Genomic DNA, 25,187 nt, shown 5'->3' with positions numbered 1-25,187 from the left:
CCCTGCTCAAGCCAGCGCATGTCCAGGCCCGTCTGAAGTTTGCCAATGACCATCTGGATGATCCAGAGGAGGAATGGGAGAAGGTCATGTGGTCTGATGAGACAAAAATAGAGCTTTTTGGTCTAAACTCCACTCGCCGTGTTTGGAGGAAGAAGAAGGATGAGTACAACCCCAAGAACACCATCCCAACCGTGAAGCATGGAGGTGGAAACATCATTCTTTGGGGATGCTTTTCTGCAAAGGGGACAGGACGACTGCACCGTATTGAGGGGAGGATGGATGGGGCCATGTTTCGCGAGATCTTGGCCAACAACCTCCTTCCCTCAGTAAGAGCATTGAAGATAGGTCGTGGCTGGGTCTTCCAGCATGACATCGACCCGAAACACAAAGCCAGCGCAACTAAGGAGTGGCTCCGTAAGAAGCATCTCAAGGTCCTGGAGTGGCCTAGCCAGTCTCCAGACCTGAATCCAATAGAAAATCTTTGGAGGGAGCTGAAAGTCCGTATTGCCCAGCGACAGCCCCGAAACCTGAATGATCTGGAGAAGGTCTGTATGGAGGAGTGGGCCAAAATCCCTGCTGCAGTGTGTGCAAACCTGGTCAAGACCTACAGGAAACGTATGATCTCTGTAATTGCAAACAAAGGTTTCTGTACCAAATATTAAGTTCTGCTTTTCTGATGTATCAAATACTTATGTCATGCAATAAAATGCAAATTAATTACTTAAAAATCATACAATGTGATTTTCTGGATTTTTGTTTTAGATTCCGTCTCTCACAGTTGAAGTGTACCTATAATAAAAATTACAGACCCCTACATGCTTTGTAAGTAGGAAAACTTGCAAAATCGGCAGTGTATCAAATACTTGTTCTCCCCACTGTATATCCCAATTGCTTCTCAAACATGCTCTTAGACAGCATCTTCACTTTAATTCACTGCAGTATAATCCATCCTCACTTTAATTCACCTCAGTATAATCCATCCTCACTTTAATTCACTGCAGTATAATCCATCCTCACTTTAATTCACCTCAGTATAATCCATCCTCACTTTAATTCACTGCAGTATAATCCATCCTCTCTTTTAATTCACCTCAGTATAATCCATCCTCACTTTAATTCACCTCAGTATAATCCATCCTCACTTTAATTCACTGCAGTATAATCCATCCTCACTTTAATTCACCTCAGTATAATCAATTTTTACTTTAATTCACATCAGTATAATCCATCTTTAGTTTAATTCACCTCAGTATAATCCATCAAATCAGAAGAGTATGCTGGGGCCAACACCTGAACTCCTTTTTATAAACTCACAGCGTATTAGGCTACATGTACTGTATGTTTAGAAATGATTCATGTGGCATTCTGTTGCATCACCTTGCATCTCTTCTTGGCATTTGGCCCCAAGATGACAGTTGGCCTCCTTTGAGGGTTGGCCTTCTTGCCTGGGAAGGCCCAGTTTGAAGCCCCAGTACAGGGGGTATAGTTCTGATCTGATCCTCTCAGATCCACACAGTGATCAGAGGGCTTTAAGAGGGGATATCTGGGATATCTTAACCCCTTAGGTCAGCGCACAGCGTCACATGAACCAGTATCTGTGCATTAGAGAGCTCTCTAACGCCCAGAAAGCTCAGATTCAAACTCCCATTAACCAGCTCTGCAAGCGTTATAATGTCAAAATACGTTCGTTGATCACCAAATATGGAGTTTCACTGAGCAACGATCTTCGTTTACTCCTGTTACGGCCGGTATGTAATTCCAAAAGGAGAGAATGAGTTCATTATTTGTCTAGCGGCCCTCATCCCCTTTTAATGACCCGTTTGAAAAGTGAGAGACCATACTTACTATGAAGTAAGTAAGACGTGTAGTCCTATTGAAATGAATGGGTAACCTCAAATGCCAAATGGGTATTCTAGTCTCCATTTGGTCAGGCAAGTCTACCGAATGGGCAACCTGAATGAACTTAGCCTGTGAACCAAATACTAACCAAACCCTCTGTGTTGACTCTTTGGAAACTACTGTGTATCTGGCCTTCTGTATGAGATAGACCAGACCAGTGAGACAGACTAATGGAGATGGTAACAAACAGAGCTAGTGACAGACTGGCAGGCGGTAGAGTAGACCATTTAGAAGAAATACCACAGACAGGCTAGTCATTCTGGGGTGGATGTGACGTGTGGTTCAAGGTCAGATGTGAGACGAACCGCCGTGATGAAGTCGACCTGCCCATCTACACAGCGGCCAGTCTGCACAGCCAATAGAAAAACAACCTGTCTACGTCTCCAAAATGCGGAAAGGAGATGACTCTTCGAAGTCACATTTTGGTTTTTCATTCGTCAAATAAGTTCTAAATTTGTATATGTAATATTGCCTGAATGTTGTGGGCACACATTGGAGTTGTGCTTTACAGCAAGCAGAGAACAGCAAAGTAGACACCGCTCAACAACTCAGACCGCTATATTGATGATCCTAACAAGTGGATAAAGCCTCATGCATATCTTGGCACTACAAAGTCTGTTGTGAGACTCCGCCTCACAGTAGCTCTTAGACGTCTCAGTCAATTTACAGAGCAGGGAGGATAAAGCCCAGGGCTACAGACAGATACACAAGGAATATGTCCTTGTTGCTCTAGATGAAGGCCCTACTGAGCAGCCCTGTCTACCTGACGCCACTTCCACTGCTCTCCTACCTCCTCGCTCCCTCTCCTGTCGTCTTATCTTCCCCCCACCAGAGCCTACTGCCACCTGGATAGCGTAAAAGGCAAACTCTCCTCCTTCATCACCTTCCCTTCCTCTTTTTATCCCTCTCTCTTTTCTTTGTCCTTTACCTCAGCGGTGTATTCATTTGGGATTTAAACATGCGTGGATGTTGTGTGTGCGTTAGTCACGGACTTACCATCGGCTTTGAGCAGAGTGATTACGGAGCGGTTACTGGTTTCTCGGGCATCACAACAGGATTAAAGGGTTTACAGGGAGGGAGCTTTGGACTGTCCTTCTGTTTGGAGCCTCGCTTAAATGCTTCCTTAGAATGTGTGTGCTGCTGCAGTCTCGGTGTTGTGAGTTTCCCTCTCTCTTGCTCTCTGATTCTAACTCTCGCGTTCCCTCTTTCTCTCCCCCTCTCTCGCTCTCTCTTTTCCTTTCCTTTTCTTTCCTCAATCTCTTTTACTTATTCTCCCTCTCTCTCTCTCCCTCTCTACCATCTCTCTTTTCCTCTCTCTCTCTCTCACTTTCACTTTTCCTCCCTCTCTCAATTTCTCTCTGGCTGCCGTATGCGGTTTTTCTTAACGAATGGACTGTTTGCTTGACCTTCCGTCCCAAATAAGTCTGCCCTGAGGCTGGATGGAAGCTCTTTTCTCATTTGGAGATTTGTGACAGTCTAGTTTGAGGATCTTTAAGAAATTGATTATTTGTGTGTGTGTGTGTGTGTGTGTGTGTGTGTGTGTGTGTGTGTGTGTATGTGAGTGTGAAACATAAGTGAGGTCCATGTCATGGGAATTAAAGCACCTGCGATTCATTCTGTCACTTCATTTGGTCGAGAAGATGTAGCCGTGAGAAATGTGTTTTGACCTGGCAGGCAAACGGGAATGTTTTTTTGTGTGTGAAAAATGCTGTTTGTAGAAGGACCTCAAGGTCCATACACCCTAATGCATTAGTGATTAATGTTTGTTTAATTCCTAGCACACCTACTCCCCCAGTCTATGGGTGTATTCAAAATGGCACCATATTCCCATAGGGCTCTGGTCAAAAGAAGTGCGCTATGTAGGGAATCGAGTGCCATTTGGGATGTACCCTATACATGGCTCAGTGAGACTGGAGTTGTATAACACACAGGTCTGTAGTCATAGAATTTATGTCTGATTGATACTTTTTTTTATCTACTAACTGAATAGCCTATTTACAATCGGAATATGCATGAAAACATGACTGTAAATATAACAGTTTATATATACAGAGACACAAGCCTGCACACATTGCTACCTAGCCTCAGGAGTGAAGAACACAGAAATATGATATTCCACCCATAGAGACATGTCATAATAGAGATGTTTCTGATTGGCTAGAAGGGCATTCTAGAATATAATATCTATATTTAATTATTTGGTTCAATCAGCACTGTCTTTGATGTCTCATTTAAACAGATCACTAGCTGATGCTGGTCTGCCTGGTCCAACATGGCACCCTATTCCATATATAGTGCAGGGAAACCTCTAAACATAGCTTTATTGGTGGAATAGAACCGTCTCGTATGTCCACATCTTCTCATATTTTTTATTGGAAGACGTATGGGCCCTAACGTGCTCTAACATGCCAACTGCATCATTTAGCAGTTGTAAAGAAAGGTTGTTAATGCACAGCATGTTTTTGCTCCGTCCTTGTCCTATTGATACAGGGTCAGGGGCTGTTTCTAAACGTTAACGGCATCCTCAGGCCTTTGTGAAGTCAAGGCCAGACATGAATGCATCTTTCATAATTGACAAGCCAGTGCACTTCCCTGAACCAATTCCAATGTTTTGGCTGTAATGTTCTACTCCAAGGTGTGATGTTTGGTTACTACTTCACCTTGCTTGTTAGTTTACGTCATGTTTGTTCTTCTGTCAGCCCACTGATCAATGCTAGCAAACAAATCCAACTTGCTAATGCAAGCACCACAATAGAATCGTCAGTGTTATTTGAAAGAATTTGGAGGTTGTCCTCGAGCTACACTAGATACTGTACCTAGCCAACTGGACAAGACTGGTCAAATCCATTCTGAATGTGTTCTTCTCTCTCACCCACTGATCAATGCTAGCCAACATATTGACAGGTTTACGTCTTGGTAACACAAGCATCACAGTTGCATCATCAGTGAGAGTTGGAAGAATTCGTAGACTGTCCTTAAGCGCTACAGTACACTAGGTACTTGCTGTACCGCTGAACTTGCCAGCTGGACAAGACTGGTCAAATCCATTCTGAATGTGTTGCAGACCACCTAACCTACAGTAACCAGAGTCTGGGAACAACTTCATTCCCCAGATGTGATGCCATAGATGTGGTGAGCAACACCAGTTGCAACAGGCTCCAGTTCAGGGGAAGTCAGAATTGGGAAAGCTGTATTACAGCATCTTTTCAACCATAAATCAACACAGTGTTGCTCTTTATTATTATGTTGAAGAAACACGTTTCCTCATTCTTACCTAGATCAGGGCCTGTATCAGATGCACATTGCAGAAACTAGACGACTGCATCTGCTCTAAGTGTGCAGAGACCTTTTTCTTCAGTACACTCATCTTCCTGCACCTTACAGTAGCTACTTTGTCAAATGTATGGTAAATGTTGTTAATGGTTTGCCTTGTTCTTGGTGTCCCCCATCCAGTTTGCGACCCACCTGGTGAAGGTTAACTACCCTCGGGTGACCACCCTGGACGGAGGCATCAACAAGATGAAGCCCACAGGAATCCTCACTGTCCCCTCCCCCCAGATCTGATCAGAGACCACACCCACCAGCTGCCAATCAAACTATGCCCCGCCCACACAAACAAAAGGGAACCGCTCATTCATTGTCTACCAACAGGCATTGTTTTTATAAAACTAAAACTTATTGTCAGAAAAAGTATAAAATATTTGCTTGTGTTTCTGTATATTGTTTTAGATTTTATCATTTGATGTAGCGGTCCCTCTTTTTTTATTACTCACGTTGCAGTACTGTATGTATGTATGTATGTGCTCAGAGATGTCACAGCATTAAAATGACTGAGATCAGCTCCTCACTGTACAAAGTGTCTGACTTCTGTTTGCATAAGTGATAAGAAAGTGGATTGGAATCATTGGAAGAGATAAGGGAAGAGGTCGCATTGATAAAATCTTGAGGTCTTCCGTCTCATCATAAAAGAGAACTCAAAGGTTGCGTTGATAGTTGGCACACAGGGGGGTGTTGCATCGAAGGCATTGTACTACTCACAGTTCATGTTTACTATCACTGCTCAGTGCATATCTAAGTGTTTTCATGTTAAAGTAGTGTAGTGTATTTACAAAGTTGAATCTTTAAAATCAATTGTTACAACCATATGGGCCTCTCATATACTGTAGATACACTAAGCTCGCTGTAAACCTAGTTCCATGATAAAGACCTTATATATTGGTTTGACCCGTTTGACCTCAATCCTGACCCTGTCTACCCTGCGCATGTGTTTGTCCTGCAGGAATTCCTGTATTATGTACACAGTGTAGGTTATCTACAGATTCCATGTGTAAATACTGCAGTCCCTGCAACTCCATTTCTGAACAGAATCCCAGCATACTGTATGCAGTGCTGGGATTTGTCCTTTTACGACCAAAAGAGATGTCCCGCAACCCGTCCCAGTGGGCAAAAATTCTGTAATTTTCTGGATTTCGACTGGCTTTCTGGTTGAGAAGACGTCATGCAACCAGGTAAAGATGTACTTTTCATGACGAAATGAAGACGTCGTGGGAAAGACATCTTATTTTGGTTGTTATCGGATCTGTTATTTTTCTGGTTGCTAAGAAGATGTAAATGTTAAATAAAATGTATTTAATTGTATTATAATTCTTTGAACGATATGCTGTCCTGGGGGCTATTCTAGTAGTAGTGCTGGACAACCCTTTGTCCCTGGAGGCAAGGGTTCGATTCCCGGCTGTGCCACTTTCCGACCTAGATCTCTTTCTTCAATCTCCCCTACTATCTCAACTACTTCTACCCGGTAGCTATCAACAAAAACTATAAAAATACTGGAAGGAGAATACTTCAAGAGAATGGAATTCCATACCATAGGCTAACCTGACCTGCACTTTATCTGCTTCCTGAAGTTACCAAGTAAAGGTGCCTAGTTGGAATGTTTTTTTTTGTAAAATGGGCAATCCCTACTTGGTCTGCTTAAAGTAACATGCTTTCCCACACCTTACTGTATATTTACAGTGGGTTATGTTATTCTGCAACCCTTTTCCATCAGCAGTGGGCCGCACCCAGTGGAGACTGGTGGGAGGAGCTATAGGAGGACGGACTCATTGTAAAGACTGCAGTAAATGGAACAGCATCAAACATATGACAACCACGTTTGACCCCGTTCCATGGATTCCATTCCAGCCATTACGATGAGTCGGTCCTCCTATAGCTCCTCCCACCAGCCTCCTCTGGCTTCACCTATCCTATGGAATTTGCCATGAAGGATATGCGATAAGATGCGAGTTAGTGATGCATATTGACCGGTATGTGTCCTGCCAATAGAAGCGCCATGGACATTGCATCATCAGTGTGAGTAGGAAGGACTTGGAGGCTGTCCTTGAGATACTGTACTGTATAGTACTCAATATACAGTGGGGAAAAAAGTATTTAGTCAGCCACCAATTGTGCAAGTTCTCCCACTTAAAAAGATGAGAGAGGCCTGTAGTTTTCATCATAGGTACACGTGAACTATGACAGACAAAATTAGAATTTTTTTTCCAGAAAATCACATTGTAGGATTTTTTATGAATTTATTTGCAAATTATGGTGGAAAATAAGTATTTGGTCAATAACAAAAGTTTCTCAATACTTTGTTATATACCCTTTGTTGGCAATGACACAGGTCAAACGTTTTCTGTAAGTCTTCACAAGGTTTTCACACACTGTTGCTGGTATTTTGGCCCATTCCTCCATGCAGATCTCCTCTAGAGCAGTGATGTTTTGGGGCTGTCGCTGGGCAACACGGACTTTCAACTCTCTCCAAAGATTTTCTATGGGGTTGAGATCTGGAGACTGGCTAGGCCACTCCAGGACCTTGAAATGCTTCTTACGAAGCCACTCCTTCGTTGCCCGGGCGGTGTGTTTGGGATCATTGTCATGCTGAAAGACCCAGCCACGTTTCATCTTCAATGCCCTTGCTGATGGAAGGAGGTTTTCACTCAGTCTCACGATACATGGCCCCATTCATTCTTTCCTTTACACGGATCAGTCATCCTGGTCCCTTTGCAGACAAACAGCCCCAAAGCATGATGTTTCCACCCCCATGCTTCACAGTAGGTATGGTGTTCTTTGGATGCAATTCAGCATTCTTTGTCCTCCAAACACGGCGAGTTGAGTTTTTACCAAAAAGTTCTATTTTGGTTTCATCTGACCATATGACATTCTCCCAATCCTCTTCTGGATCATCCAAATGCACTCTAGCAAACTTCAGACGGGCCTGGACATGTACTGGCTTAAGCAGGGGGACACGTCTTGCACTGCAGGATTTGAGTCCCTGGCGGCATGGTGTGTTACTGATGGTAGGCTTTGTTACTTTGGTCCCAGCTCTCTGCAGGTCATTCACTAGGTCCCCCCGTGTGGTTCTGGGATTTTTGCTCACCGTTCTTGTGATCATTTTGACCCCACGGGGTGAGATCTTGCGTGGAGCCCCAGATCGAGGGAGATTATCAGTGGTCTTGTATGTCTTCCATTTCCTAATAATTGCTCCCACAGTTGATTTCTTCAAACCAAGCTGCTTACCTATTGCAGATTCAGTCTTCCCAGCCTGGTGCAGGTCTACAATTTTGTTTCTGGTGTCCTTTGACAGCTCTTTGGTCTTGGCCATAGTGGAGTTTGGAGTGTGACTGTTTGAGGTTGTGGACAGGTGTCTTTTATACTGATAACAAGTTCAAACAGGTGCCATTAATACAGGTAACGAGTGGAGGACAGAGGAGCCTCTTAAAGAAGAAGTTACAGGTCTGTGAGAGCCAGAAATCTTGCTTGTTTGTAGGTGACCAAATACTTATTTTCCGCCATAATTTGCAAATAAATTCATTAAAATTCCTACAATGTGATTTTCTGGAAAAAAAATTCTCAATTTGTCTGTCATAGTTGACGTGTACCTATGATGAAAATTACAGGCCTCTCTCATCTTTTTAAGTGGGAGAACTTGCACAATTGGTGGCTGACTAAATACTTTTTTTCCCCAACGTAGTAACTGTACAATACTTGTGAAATCCTGTTTGGATATGTTGCAGACCACCTAAACAGAGTCTGTGACAACAACGCAATGTCCCACATGTAACTTGTGTTGCAATGCTGAGCAAACGTTTAACCGCATGCCCTCAGAATTGGGCAAGTGGTGTTACCACACCCTTTCAATCATGTCTCAACCATTACAAGCAGATTCAACACTTCTACTGTGTGTTTACAATAGGTGATTGGGCAACGCTTCGCTATCAACAGTGCCAAAATGTGTCATGCAGGATATGCAGGAGAATGCAAGGTCAATGATGGGAAGTACCACCCAGATGTGTATATATGGTTCTGCACACACCTCCAGCCAGGTATAAAAAGAGTAGTAGTGGTGATCATTACATGCATGTTAAGGCACAGTTAACAAGGTACTACAAACTATCAACCAAACAGGTAAGGGAACTAAATGTTTTATTTTTGATAATATGGGAGACATTTTCATCAATCAAAAGAGCACAGATGTGTGCATAAAATACTGTTAAACTTGATCTACAACGTGATTTCATGTTTTATTTTCTTCAACTAAGTGTAGAATGAGGAGGCTATTATTCAACCAGAGATCAGTGTTCTGAGTGATGAATGCAATGCACACAATGCAATTGGTATTTTCAGTATTTTGGATAATATGTACTTTGGATAAGCATATTACTCCTTTCTATTTGAAATGTTATGGTTAATTCGCAAACTGCCATTTGCTCATGCAAAATGTCCCCCTACGTGTGTGTATGCATTAACTGTGGCTTTGCAAGTTTGTTATAGTATAGTGGATCAACATATATCATGCAAGTCTTAATGTTTGCAGAAAGGTTTGCACAAAATATTTGCAGAAATGTTTGCACCGTCTACATTGAATGAAATGTTGTTTGCTGTGCAGTCTCAGTGAGTGCAGATAAGCCTATCGTAGTGCTGTTGACATCATGCATGCTGCCTATATGGACACCCTGCTTTTCAGAGTCAAAATGGCAAAATACAAGGTGACTGTGCACACACACAACATCGCAACTGCCACCACGATGAACAACGTCTTCATCAAGCTGGTTGGCGAAAATGGAGAGAGCAAGCGCACGTGGCTCACTAGCTTGAAGGGAGGCTTCTATCAAGGCACGGTAAGTCAGTCATGTACCTATCAGTACTAAGATATATTTCCCTTTAAAGCTAGAATCCTTAATTGAAACAATAACAAAGTGCACACCCCGCCTCTGTTTTGGCAAAAGGCTGAGAGATGGGCTTGTAGAAATGTCACCATTCTCAAATTCATAGACTTAGCTATGGATGCAAGAACTGACCATCCATGATATAAACATGTATAGTTCTAACCATGTTTTGTGGCTATAGCTCAGTGTTTGTTTACATTTACATTGTTTTACAAACATTGGAATAAAACAAGCTTATATGTTAGGTTCTGATTGGGTACGACAGTTGAACTAAGCTCATGAGGCAATTATAAGTTATATTCTTCAAGAATCTATGGGTGTATATATAATTAATTTATAAATCCAAAAAATTGATGTAGCAACTAATGATTCTACCTTTAATAAGACTTGCCATTTGCATTTTTCAAATACTGTACTCAAAGCACACACAATACATATACATACACATATATTGTATATGACATGAAGTCTTAGTTGCCTTTGTTGGGCCCTTATGTAATAATACTGGTAGTACAGGATTAGTTATATTTGCCTGTGTTATTTGCTTTCTCACACAGTCCAGGTTCCTCTTTCTCTCTTTCACACACTCTCTCTCTCTTTATCTCTCTTTCTCTCTTTCACTCTCACTCTCTCTCCCCCCTCCCTTTCTTTCTCTCTCACTCCCTCCCTCCATCTCGTTTTCTCATTCCCTCCATCTCTCTCTCTCTCTCTCTCTCTCTCTCTCTCTCTCTCTCTCTCTCCCCTGCTCTCTCTGCAGGCGTCTCGTGAATTTGACGTGGAGTGCCCCTCCTCCCTCGGCACGCTGGTGCTGATAGAGCTGGACAAACAGACCCTCCCGTTCTTCCCCCAGGACGCCTGGTTCCCGTCCAAGGTTGTCGTGACGACACCAGAGGGAGACACATGCCAGTTCCCCATCTACCGTTGGATTATGGACAAGGAGGTGCACCTGTTCAGAGAGGGCACAGGTCAGCACCGTGTGACGTTATAAAACGACATCACATAGACATGTTAGAATGAGCAACGTATAAAAAAAAAGTGGATACGTGCAGCCATTGTGAGGGGCGGGCACTTTCATTGTGTATGCACGCTGTCACTAAGTTTTAAAAGCTACTTTGCCTCTTAGGGTCACCGTACATACAGTAATATATGCAACACTGGCGCTGAAGTATTACTGCAATAATACAATGACGTGTGATTAACGTTTCCACTTGATTGATTATTTTCTATATTTTTCAGCTAAAAGACTCTGTGATGAAACGAATCATCTTGCCAGGTACAGCAGGGAAAAAGAGATGAAGACGAGAACTGAGCAGTACTGGTAGGTGCTGTGGTGTGTGTGTCGTGATCTTTTGGCCTAGCTGCTCAGTCTGTCCATTATATCTGACCAACCTCCATATATTTCCTGCTCCTCCTCAGCTGGGATACCTATAAGGAGGGTTTCCCCGGCAGCATGAAGTCAGACAACCCTCTGGATCTTCCTTGCGAGGTCCAATTCTCCTTCACCAAGGCCACCCAGTTCCTCTTCACTGCCGCCACCGGGTGAGTTCCTCACCTAAGCCAAATTTATGCCCGATTTGAGTACACAACATGAGAATGCAATGTGCTACTCATAATGGCTTCCCAATGTGGTTATGTGGTGAGTTACAGAATGAGGAATTGGCGTGCTCAACTCAAAGGCATGTAGTAACAAAAAGTATTTGGGTGCCGAGTTCAAAAGGCATAGACTAGGGGGAAAAAACGAAAAACCCTCACTCACTAAAATATTCTTTACTTTTTAATGTATTTTTAGGCAGCACAGGTTGTCAACAATAGTAGAACAATGTATGTAAATAATGAATGTAAATTCTGATTGTGAAAAAAGATTCTACAATGTTTCATCATTTATAAATATGTGTGAATGCCTATTTTTCTCCAAATGCTGACGAAGGCTGTCGCCCAAACGTGTCCGTTTGCTCTGACCTCTCCTGCTTATAATTACATTCAAATGTAAGAATATTTCACTGCGGGTTTGAGCTTTTTCCCTTTGTCCAGTATGTGGTGAGATGAACATTTTGGACTGCACATGCTTGCATATTTTTTGCCACTATGCAGGACAGCCATTTTTGCGTAGCTAATTGAGTTGCGTATGTCGGGTATAATTCATCCTCTAAGGACAGTTCAAATAGTACTTCCTGCAGCAGATCATCAAAGCTCTTCTAAAGTACGCCATTCATTTATATTGTTTGGGATAATGCCTGGGTTTTGAATTTGCTCTGTGAAACCCTATTGGCTCAGCTTGACAGTTCCTTGTCTCCCATTCTGTAGGATCACTGAGCTGAAACTGAAGGGGTATTCTGACAGCAAGAAGAACTGGAAAAACATTGATGAACTCAGCAAGGTCTTCTGCTGCAATAGAACAGTCATCTCAGGTGAGTGCATTTAACTAGAGCATTTGCAGTATTATGTCATAATCGTCTAACATAGATGAGGACCAAGGCGCAGCGTTGCAGACGAACATACTTTTTAATGGTGAATACACGAAACAAAACAACAAACGATAACGTGACAGTCAACGGTCTAACACAAACCAACTCGAACAAAATCCCACAACCCGAAAGAAAAACAGACAGATTAAATATGGCTCCCAATCAGAGATAACGAGCCGACAGCTGACACTCGTTACCTCCGATTGGGAGTCACTTGACCAAACATAGAACTAGAACACCTAGACACTAAACACAGTACATAAACACACGGAAATCTACACACCCTGACTCAACATAAAAAGTCCCGGAGCCAGAGTGTGACAGTACCCCCCCCTAAAGGCGCGGACTGCGACCGCGCCTAAATACGAGCAAAAACAGGGGAGGGCTGGGTGGGCATTCCTCCTCGGCGGCGGCTCCGGCTCCGGGCTAGATCCCCACTTCCTCTCCAACCCCCCAAAGTACCCCTGGTCCTGTCTAGCCCCGCTGGCCGGAACCGGACTGACGACACGCGCCCCTGGCTTGGTGCGTGGAGCAGGAACGGACCGGAATGGGCCGGCGACGCGCACCACAGACCTGGCGCGGAGAGCAGGAACGAGCCGGACAGGGCTGACGAAACGCACCCTTGGTTTGGTGCGTGGAGCAGGGACAGGCCGGGCTGGACTGGCGACGCACACCACAGGCTTGGTGCGTGGAGCAGGAACAGGCCGGACAGGGCTGACGAGACGCACCACAGACTTGGGGCGGGGAGCAGGAACAGGCCGGACCGGGCCGGCGACGCGCACCACAGGTTTGGTGCGGGGAGCAGGAACAGGCCGGGCTGGGCTGGCGACGCACACCGTAGGCTTGGTGCGTGGAACAGGAACAGGCCGGGCCGGGCTGGCGACGCGCATCATTGGCTTGGTGCGGGGAGCAGGCACGGGCCGGACAGGGCTGACGAAACGCACCACAGACTTGGTGCGGGGAGCAGGAACAGACAGGACCGCACTGGGGACACACACCCCTGGCCCTCCACAGGGATCAGGAACGGGCCGGACCGGACTGGCAACACACCCCAGTACCTTTCGCCCTGCCTCCACACCTTCCTTCCCCTTCGTGACCAGTGGCCCCCTTAACCTGTCGGCCTCCTCTTCACAGCCGCTGGACCGCTCCATCGCGGCCTCCTGCTGCCCCGTCGTCCACGTCGTGAGCCCCCCTAAAAATTTTCTGGGGTTCTCTCCTCCCCGTGGACCAGGCCTCCCTAGCTCTCGCCAGACTCTCGATCCATTGCTTCATAGACCAGCCTCTCTCCTCTTCACTTAGCGTGGCCCAGCCGAAACTCCTACTCCCCTGATCCCAGGTCCTTCCTCTATCCTCCTCACGCTGCTTGGTCTGGTACTGGTGGGATTTTCTGTCATAATCGTCTAACATAGATGAGGACCAAGGCGCAGCGTTGCAGACGAACATACTTTTTAATGGTGAATACACGAAACAAAACAACAAACGATAACGTGACAGTCAACGGTCTAACACAAACCAACTCGAACAAAATCCCACAACCCGAAAGAAAAACAGACAGATTAAATATGGCTCCCAATCAGAGATAACGAGCCGACAGCTGACACTCGTTACCTCCGATTGGGAGTCACTTGACCAAACATAGAACTAGAACACCTAGACACTAAACACAGTACATAAACACACGGAAATCTACACACCCTGACTCAACATAAAAAGTCCCGGAGCCAGAGTGTGACATATTAACTCCAGGGGCCTGTTTATTAGGTGGTAAACATTTTGAAACAAAGTGAAACTGGGAAGTAATACTACTTGAATATGTCCAATAAAAGTATACATATATACTGAAAACGACCCTTGTTTACTAGGCACCATACGGAAGAAAACAGACTGAAACAGGGAGGGAATACCTGTCCAATAAGAAACGCTTGATTTTGTTTTCTGTTGAAAAGGTTTTTCTACGGTGTGCACTAATTAATACGACCCAGAACATATTGTAGTGAAACTCAATGAATTTCCTCCTTCCAGAGTACGCACAGGCGCACTGGAAGGAAGACGAGTTTTTTGGGTACCAGTATCTGAACGGTTCCAACCCAATGTTGATCCGTCGCTGCTCTGAGTTGCCTGCAAAGTTCCCCGTCACAGAAGACATGGTCAAGCCCTCTCTTCGTGGATCGTCCAGCCTCCAAAGGGAATTGCAGGTACTGTACAGTACGTCAAAATGGGACTCTTCAGTAAAATAAATGTTCACATGAATCGTTGAAAGTTGCCTAAATTATTGCAGTACCACTTATAGTATGGGGGGCGCTGGACTAGGGGCAGTCCTCTTGGACCTAGATGACTATCTTGGATATTCACAATTATCAATGGAAGTCAATAGAGATCCCTTTCTTAGATGTCCAGACCTCCACTTTCTTGGACCATCAGAGGCATGTACCAGATTCTTTTTAGGACCTCCAGATTTATTTTGTGGAGGTCCATCCAGTATGTTCCTCAATAGCTAGGTTTCCATCCAATTGGCGACAGATTTTCATGCGAATATTCTCAAATCCGCATAAAAAACAATATACACATTTTCCCACCAGAGATGATTCCATCAAATTGACCTGTTGCGGATAAAAGGCTTTGTGTGATGTAGAGCACATAAAAATAACTTTTGTGGTTAAATTCCCAAGTGAAATGGGTTTCCATTGCATTTTCAACTCTACTGATGGTTTTGTCACATTTTTTTTCTGTTATATAGTGAATGTTCCCACTCTTGGCACGTGTGCTCTAGCCAACAGCTTGCAGACACAGTGCAGGTGTAGCCTACATGATGAGATTATTATGGACAAAAGAGCAATATAATTTGTATTTATCAATGGCAGCCAAGCAGCATTGGTCATCATGTCACCAGAAAAAGACCCTGGATATTTATTGGAAAGGAGCATCAAGCTCATCTCTGTGCACGTTCACTACCCTGCGAAGTTCATCATAATTTACTTCTGTAGTAAATGTAATCTGTAGCCTAATAAATTGATGGTTTTCCAGTGTCGTAGTGGGAGGACCACACAACAAATCATTGTGTGACTCCAAGTTTACTTAGATATAATGGGTATTATATCAATTTTTGCGCATAAAAGCACCATTCCACCACCATTTCACGCATAATACGTTTTACCGACACAAAAATATCCAACCTTCTCTAGCCTATTTTGTTTTGTCGACATGCTGAAAGTTTACAGACAAAGGTTCTGTTTCCATCAGGCCTGTGGTGACATCTTCTATCCGACATGTACTTCACTCACATAAAAACGTTGGAGGGAAACCTGGTTCCTGAAAAAATAAAAAAACATATAAGAAAGTAATCCCAGTATTACTTTCTTTGATGTTTTTTGTGGGGGATGGTAACCCTAAAATCCAAGAAAGTAATCGCAAACATAACTTTATTGGATATTTTTTGGGATAATCCTCGTAAACACACAGCTACAATATCTTGCCCATTCCAAAACACCAAGAAAGTTAACCGTTATCCTAACCTGTTGCATTTGTGCATTCTATTCTACAGCAGCTTTTGGATTTATTCTCCCATGTCATCCTATCCAAAACAGAGCGGCAACATATTCCTGCTTGACTACAAGAACCTGGATGGAATAAAGGCAAACGTGATCAATAGGAAAAAACAGTACATGGTGGCTCCTCTGGTCCTGCTCTACAGAACCCCCGATGACAAACTGATGCCCATCGCCATCCAGGTAAGGTTGATGTAACTAACGTTGGAGTGTAGACCACAGCCACGGAGACCATTAGAAGTGAGAGAGTGTGTAAACCCATCATGTTTCAATCTTCCTCAGAGAGCCCACATACCAGGGGAGGCTGGTGGAGGTAGAAATGGGGAGGACGGGCTCGTTACTACCGTTCCATTCTTTACGTTCCAGCCATTACGACTAGCCCGTCCTGCACATGTTTCCCTCCACCAGCCTCCACTGTATCTGACAGTGCCCAAAGAAAATATTTTTGATAGTGTCTTCAAATGCTTTTAATTAATGCAGCACTAAACACTTAAAAAATAGTGTTTATCAAGGGTTCTTTGGGAAGGGTGATGGTTTTATGTGAAACCTTTGAGTCCTTCAATGCTTCTTTGCAGTTCAGAAAAGGGTTCTTTCCTCTTTTAGTGATAATTCAAACGTAGGGGAGGGCAGCTCATAATTGTTTTGGGGGCATGGTTTGCTCAATGCTCTTTTTGAGTGAGAGCATCATTCTAGTTTATCTTATCTGTTGTGTTATTGTAACAGTTTTGCTTCCGTCCCTCTCCTCGCCCCTACCTTGGCTTGAACCAGGGACCCTCTGCACACATCGACAACAGTCATCCTCGAAGCACCGTTACCAGTCACTCCACAAAAGCAGAGCAAGGGAAACAACTACTTCAAGTTCTCAGAGCGAGTGACATTTCACACCGGTTACATTATTATGCCATTATATGTTAAATATGACTATGGCCAGTGAAAGTGTCTTGTGAAATAAGTAGGGAATAATCAACGAGGGGCTATGCGTTCTCTGGAAAATAAGGAATAATGAGGTGTGTTCCACAACGCGCTAGAATGCATAGAGCCCCAAGTTGATTAGCCCTGAGTTGAAACCCTTTCATACCATGGCTAGGGGCGGCAGGTAGGAGCATTGGGCCAGTAACCGAAAGGTTGCTGGATCGAATCCCAGAGCTGACAAGGTAAAAATCTGTCATTCTGCCCCTGAGCAAGGCAGTTAACCCTCTGTTCCCCAGGTGCCAATGACGTGGATGTCAATTAAGGCAGCCCCCCGCACCTCTCTGTCTCATAGGGGTTGGGTTAAATGCGTAAGACACATTTCAGTTGAATGCATTCAGTTCTCTGTAGTTATGTACTTGAAAATGTATCAATTGACCAATTCGGCACATTTGGGCATACTTTATACAAAATAGTCCAGTATTGCAAAGCTTCACTGGATCAATCTGAAACTTTGCACACACACTGCTTCCATCTAGTGGCCAGAATCTAAATTGCTCCTAAACTGCAATATTATATTGTGGCCTTTCTCTTGCATTTCAAAGATGGAACTTATTTTTTTGGGAAAACGCATGTTTTTTTGTTTGTTTTATCTTTTACCAGATCTAATGTGTTATATACTCCTACATTAATTTCACATTTCCGCAAACTTCAAAAGTGTTTCCTTTCAAATGGTCCTCTGTAGCTCAATCGGTAGAGCATGGCGCTTGTAACGCCAGGGTAGTGGGTTCAATCCCCGGGACCACCCATACCTAAAAATGTATGCACACATGACTAAGTCGCTTTGGATAAAAGCGTCTGCTAAATGGCATATTATATTATTATTATTATTATTATAAGAATATGCATCATATTCTTGCTTCAGGTCCTGAGCTACAGGCAGTTAGATTTGGGTTTGTCATTTTAGGCGAAAATTGAAAAAAAGGGTCCGATCCTTTAGAGGTTAAATAGTGATTATGTTGCTGTTAGCCATCTATGGGGTCCCTAACACTCTATCTCCCCACAGCTGAAGCAGGAGCCTGGAGAAGACAACCCCATCTTTCTTCCTACTGACTCTGAGTATGACTGGCTCCTGGCCAAGATCTTTGTGAGGAGCGCCGACTTTCAAGAGCACCAGCTCAACGTCCACCTGCTGCGCACTCACCTCCTGGCTGAAGTGTTCGCCGTAGCACTGTTGCGCAACATGCCCATGGTGCACCCTCTCTACAAGGTACATAACACAGCACAGCATAACATAGCATAACCACAGGAGGTTGGTGGCACCTTAATTGGGGAGGACGGGCTCGTGGTAATGGCTGGAGCGGAAAGAGTGGAATGGTATCAAATACATGGTTTCCATGCGTTTTATGCCATTCACTCCATTCCAGCCATTATTATGAGCCGTCCTCCCATCAGCAGCCTCCACTGAGCATAATATAGCATAACATAATATAGCAAAGCATAATATAGCATAACATAACATAGCATAGCATAACATAGCATAATATAACATAGCACTAATATAACATAGCACAACATAGCATAGCATAACATAACATAACATAGCATAACATAATATAGCATAACATAACATAACATAACATAGCATAACATCACATAACATAACATAATATAGCATAACATAACATAGCATAACATCACATAACATAATATAGCATAACATAATATAGCATAACATCACATAACATAATATAGCATAACATAGCATAACATAATATAGCATAACATCACATAACATAATATAGCATAACATAATATAGCATAACATAATATAGCATAACATCACATAACATAATATAGCATAACATAATATAGCATAACATAATATAGCATAACATAACATAACATAATATAACATAACATAATATAGCATAACATAATATAGCATAACATCACATAACATAATATAGCATAACATAATATAGCATAACATAATATAGCATAACATAACATAGCATAACATCACATAATATAATATAGCATAACATAATATAGCATAACATAATATAGCATAACATAATATAGCATAACATCACATAACATAATATAGCATAACATAATATAGCATAACATAACATAGCATAACATAATATAGCATAACATAATATAGCATAACATAACATAACATAATATAGCATAACATAATATAGCATAAAATCACATAACATAATATAGCATAACATAACATAGCATAACATAACATAGCATAATATAGCATAACATAACATAGCATAACATAACATAACATAATATAGCATAACATAATATAGCATAACATAACATAACATAGCATAACATCACATAACATAATATAGCATAACATAATATAGCATAACATAATATAGCATAACATCACATAACATAACATAGCATAACATCACATAACATAATATAGCATAACATAATATAGCATAACATCACATAACATAATATAGCATAACATAGCATAACATAATATAGCATAACATAACATAATATAGCATAACATAATATAGCATAACATCACATAATATAGCATAACATAACATAACATAATATAGCATAACATAATATAGCATAACATAATATAGCATAACATAATATAGCATAACATAATATAGCATAACATCACATAACATAATATAGCATAACATAGCATAACATAATATAGCATAACATAGCATAACATAATATAGCATAACATAATATAGCATAACATAATATAGCATAACATAATATAGCATAACATCACATAACATAATATAGCATAACATAGCATAACATAATATAGCATAACATAACATAACATAACATAATATAGCATAACATAATATAGCATAACATAATATAGCATAACATAACATAACATAATATAGCATAACATAATATAGCATAACTTAATATAGCATAACATAACATAACATAACATAACATAATATAGCATAACATAATATAGCATAACATCACATAACATAATATAGCATAACATAACATAGCATAACATAATATAGCATAACATAACATAGCATAACATAACATAACATAATATAGCATAACATAATATAGCATAACATAATATAGCATAACATAATATAGCATAACATCACATAACATAATATAGCATAACATAACATAACATAATATAGCATAACATAATATAGCATAACATAATATAGCATAACATAATATAGCATAACATCACATAACATAATATAGCATAACATCACATAACATAATATAGCATAACATAATATAGCATAACATAACATAATATAGCATAACATAATATAGCATAACATAACATAACATAATATAGCATAACATCACATAATATAGCATAACATAACATAACATAATATAGCATAACATAATATAGCATAACATAACATAATATAGCATAACATAATATAGCATAACATATTATAGCATAACATAATATAACATAGCATAACATAATATAGCATAACATAACATAACATAACATAATATAGCATAACATAATATAGCATAACATAATATAGCATAACATAACATAACATAATATAGCATAACATCACATAACATAATATAGCATAACATCACATAACATAATATAGCATAACATAACATAACATAATATAGCATAACATCACATAACATAATATAGCATAACATAATATAGCATAACATAATATAGCATAACATCACATAACATAATATAGCATAACATAACATAGCATAACATAATATAGCATAACATCACATAACATAATATAGCATAACATAATATAGCATAACATAATATAGCATAACATAACATAGCATAACATCACATAACATAATATAGCATAACATAACATAACATAACATAATATAGCATAACATAATATAGCATAACATAACATAATATAGCATAGCATAACATAACATAACATAATATAGCATAACATAATATAGCATAACATAGCATGTCCAGTTAAAAAGTATAGTGCTCCGTGGATCAAATTTTATTTGTCACATGCGCCGAATACAACAGGTGTAGACCTTACCGTGAAATGCTTACTTACAAGCCCTTAATCAACAATGCAGTTGTAAGAAAATAGAGTTAAGAAAATATTTACGAAATAAACTGAAGTTTAAAAAAGTAACACAATAAAATAACAATAACGAGTCTATATAGAGGGGGTACCAGTACCAAGTCAATGTACGGGGGTACAGGTTACTCGAGGTAATTTGTACATGTAGGTAGGGGTAAAGTGACTATGCATAGATAATAAATACTGGGCCGTACACACTACCCTCTGTAGTGCCTTGCGGTCGGAGGCCGAGCAGTTGATGCAACCAGTCAGGATGCTCTCGATGGTGCAGCTGTAGAACTTTTTGAGGATCTGGGGACCCATGCCAAATCTTTTCAGTCTCCTGAAGGGGAATAGGCATTGTCGAGCCCCCTTCACAACTGTCTTGGTGTGTTTGCACCATGATTGACACATTGAAGTCTTATACACTTATTTCTAATGTGGTCCTCCAGACTGTCCTTACTAATGCCAGTTTCTCTCTTGGGATTGTTGACCATCCATCCTTCTCTCCACCCTGGTTTACTGCTTTAGCTTCTGATTCCACACACCCGCTACACCCTCCAGATCAACCTCTTGGCCCGGGCATTTCTGATAGCTGATGAAGGAGTTTTCACTAAGGTAGGCTACTGAGTGAACTGTTTCGATAGAAGTGTGTGGTGTCCATATTAGGAATCACACGTCCATGGAAGTTGTGTCAGAGTCAGCATACATTCAGTTGTATTTTCTTTTAGTGAACCTACAGTACCACCAAGTAACTTAATATATGCCATTTAGCAGACGCTTTTATCCACAGCGACTTAGTCATGCGTGCATATATTTTACGTATGGGTGGTCCCGGGAATCGAACCCAGTACCCTGGCGTTTCAAGAGCCATGCTCTACCAACTGAGCTACAAAGGACCACATCATACTTGCTGGGAGGTTCACTATCTCTCATAGAACCAGTGTAATATTGCAGCTTAGTTCAAGTACATTATAACGTTACATAATTATGTAATCATGTAACTTTTTAAGTGAGTATAGGTGTATATTTTATTAAAGCTTTTCCCCTAACCCCTGTATCATCGGACGTTGTAGTTTGCCGCTTCGGGCGGAGAGGGGATGATTGAGATCCTGAGGAGATCTGTGGCCTCATTGACCTACAGCTCCCTCTGTATGCCGGAAGACATCACTGCCCGAGGTCTGGAGTCAGTCCCCAACAACTACTACAGGGATGATGGACTCAAGCTGTGGAACATCATCCACAGGTAGGCTACGACAGAGCAGACCTACGTGGTGGTAGTACAGTATAATCCGCTGGTAGAATCTACAGTGTGAGCATAGCTCTACATAGATATGATATCCTCTTCCTTTGTTCTTCCGTCTTCGCTATAGGTTCGTAGAGGGAGTGATTGGTTTCTATTACAAGAGTGACTCAGAGGTCCGGGAAGACGAGGAACTACAGAACTGGATCAAGGATATCTTTGACCATGGCTTCCTGGCTCAAGAATGCACAGGTGACTATGTACAGGGTAATAGGTGGGGGGGTGGTAATGACGTATGGTGAAATGTCTTGTTTTTAACAATGTTTTTTGTGTCTGGACCGTAACTTCCCTGGCATAACTCACAACTTCCATGGACTTGACTGTCTTATTAGTAACAGTCCACCCAGCTCCCCTGGCATAACTCCATTCACCGCACACCTCTTTCTCGGTTCTTACCTTTCTGTCCAGGAATCCCTCAGTCTTTCTCCACTGTGCCAGAGGTCGTCAAGTTCGTCACCGTGGTGATCTTCACCAGCTCAGGCCAACATTCTGCTGTCAACTCTGGACAGGTGGGTGTAGCGTAGCCCGTATACTTTTTTTTCCAAGGGTTTTATTCAGTGGTGTAAAGTACTTAAGTAAAAATACTTTAAAGTACTACTTAAGTAGTTTTTTTAGGTTATCTGTACGTTACTTTACTATTTATATTTCCCCCAACTTTTACTTTTACTTCACTACATTCCTAATGAAAATAATGTACTTTTTACTCCATACATTTTCACTGACACCCAAAAGTACTCGTTAGATTTTGACAAGAAAATGGTCCAATTCACACACTTATGAAGAGAACATCCCTGGCGGACTCACTAAACACACATGCTTTGTTTGTAAATTATGTCTGAGTATTGGAGTGTGCTCCTGGCTATCCATCAATAAAAAATAAAAATAAAATGGTGACGTCTGGTTTTCTTAATACAGGGAATTATAAATGGTGTATAGTTTTACTTTTGATACTGAAGTACATTTGAGCAATTCCATTGACTTTTGATACATAACTAAAACCAAATACTTTTAGACTTTTACTCAAGTAGTATTTTACTGGGTGACTTACTTTTATTTGAGTCATTTTCTATTAAAGTATCTTTACTTTTACTCAAGTATAACAATTGAGTACTTTTTCTACCACTGGTGTTATTAAGCTAAATCTAAGCGCTACTGCCATTATCTGCCTTATCTATAATTTAGGAAGAGACATATTTGTTAAAATGTTGCAAGGTTTTGCAGTATTCCTTGCCTCTATCATATCATCATTTCAGAATACCACCATATCGGACGTCAGTAATAATCAGTCATTCTTCTTCATGTTACAGTATGACTATGGTGGCTGGATGCCCAACACCCCCATCTCCCTGCAACAGCCACCTCCCACCACTAAGGGGCAGTCTACTGAGCGCACCATGCTGGAGACCTTCCCAGATGTCGGCACCACAGCACAGGGCATGTCTACCATGTGGCTCCTTAGCAAGCAATCCAGTGACTTTGTGAGTCTGTCATCTTTCATGATCTATTATCAATGTAATCTAGGCACAAAATACTATATTTAGGTACAAAATATCCTATTTACGTGTGCTTTTTAATGTTAATGATATTGTTACTAGCAATATTTCTCTAACTTCGATTATTCTCCATATGCAGGTGGCCCTTGGCCAGTACCCCGAAGAGCACTTCAACGAGGTACCACCCTGCAGGATGATCGAGAAATTCCAGGCGGAGCTGAAAGTCTTCAGCGAGACCATCAATGCCAGGAACTCTGGGCTACCAGTGCCATACACCTACATGGACCCAGCTGTGGTGGAGAACAGCGTGGCCATTTAGATAAGTCAAGGGCCTAGACCAGGGTCCAGTTCATTAGGCACTAATTGGAAGAAAACCGTGGAACTACCTGGACTTTTCCAATAAGAAAGGTTTATTTTGGTTGTCCTTTGTGTATCGTTTTAAAAAGTGTTTTTGTTGCGTGCCCTGATGAACAAGACCCAGGCCTTGTAATGATTCTGGAGGCATGCACCAGTAAACATGCCGCACCTTCAATCTATATATTTTTTTTATTGAGCATAACCATTTTTTTTGCTTCGCTAAACTAATGTCCCAATTCTATCAGATAAAGGGAAATCGCACTGTGGGTTCAGTCAGAATGTTATCGCTGTATCATAAGTGTTAACTGTGTTAAACCAACACACACTTTCACATGATGTCCCTCTCACGGACAAAGAAAACTTGTTGACGTTATTATTACCTTTGTACGTGTTAATATATGTTAAGAAATACAGGGTCTTTCTTACGGATTAATTTCTGGTGCCATATAACTACGGACTACAGGGATTGCTGGCAAAAATGAGCACTCCTGCTAAATGATGTGACACTGAAATGTTGATTAACAGTAAACAAGTGTGAGAGAACAACAGGTGTGACTCTCGTTTACAATTTAAAGCTAATATTTTTTATCTCCGGTCTTCTTGTGATATTTGCCTGCACCTCATCTCATTTTGGTTGAAGCGCTGTCGACCTCCCTCATGTATTAAATAAAAAAAGACATGCATAAAACGATGAGGAAATTATGAATTTATATGAATTCCAGATATTTTGTTTAACACAACTCTCATTTCCTGATTTTTTTAAGTCACCTTTTTCATACCGACCTGAACCAAACTGGTTCCAGCGACATAACCTGACCATCTCAGTACAGCCTTGTTTGGCCTGGCTCGGGTTTGGCCCAGTACACAGCAAATGAGATCAGAATTTTAACACCCACATTGTTAAATATAACACTT

At 41.4% G+C, this 25,187-nt stretch overlaps 1 protein-coding gene and 1 pseudogene across 1 annotated transcript; both read left to right on the top strand.

The window, feature by feature from the left end:
- The window catches only part of LOC123483140, a 48,751-nt pseudogene extending 43,011 nt beyond the window's left edge, over positions 1 to 5,740 (top strand).
- Positions 5,741 to 9,239: 3,499 nt separating this feature from the next.
- LOC121556746 (hydroperoxide isomerase ALOXE3) lies at positions 9,240 to 24,960 on the top strand. Its single transcript, XM_045212639.1, has 15 exons — positions 9,240 to 9,345; positions 9,905 to 10,058; positions 10,864 to 11,071; positions 11,343 to 11,424; positions 11,523 to 11,645; positions 12,411 to 12,514; positions 14,594 to 14,766; positions 16,156 to 16,299; positions 18,092 to 18,295; positions 21,651 to 21,737; positions 22,196 to 22,365; positions 22,493 to 22,614; positions 22,831 to 22,931; positions 23,730 to 23,900; positions 24,055 to 24,960. The coding sequence occupies exons 2-15, from the start codon at positions 9,912 to 9,914 to the stop codon at positions 24,232 to 24,234; spliced, it is 2,016 nt and encodes a 671-aa protein (XP_045068574.1). The 5' UTR covers positions 9,240 to 9,345; positions 9,905 to 9,911; the 3' UTR covers positions 24,235 to 24,960.
- Positions 24,961 to 25,187: the final 227 nt, after the last annotated feature.

Source organism: Coregonus clupeaformis, unplaced genomic scaffold (assembly GCF_020615455.1).
Source record: "Coregonus clupeaformis isolate EN_2021a unplaced genomic scaffold, ASM2061545v1 scaf0034, whole genome shotgun sequence".
In the NCBI taxonomy this organism is placed as follows: Eukaryota; Metazoa; Chordata; class Actinopteri; order Salmoniformes; family Salmonidae; genus Coregonus; species Coregonus clupeaformis.
The sequence above is the reverse complement of the archived record's forward strand: the minus strand, read 5'-3'. Positions and strand labels throughout refer to the sequence as shown.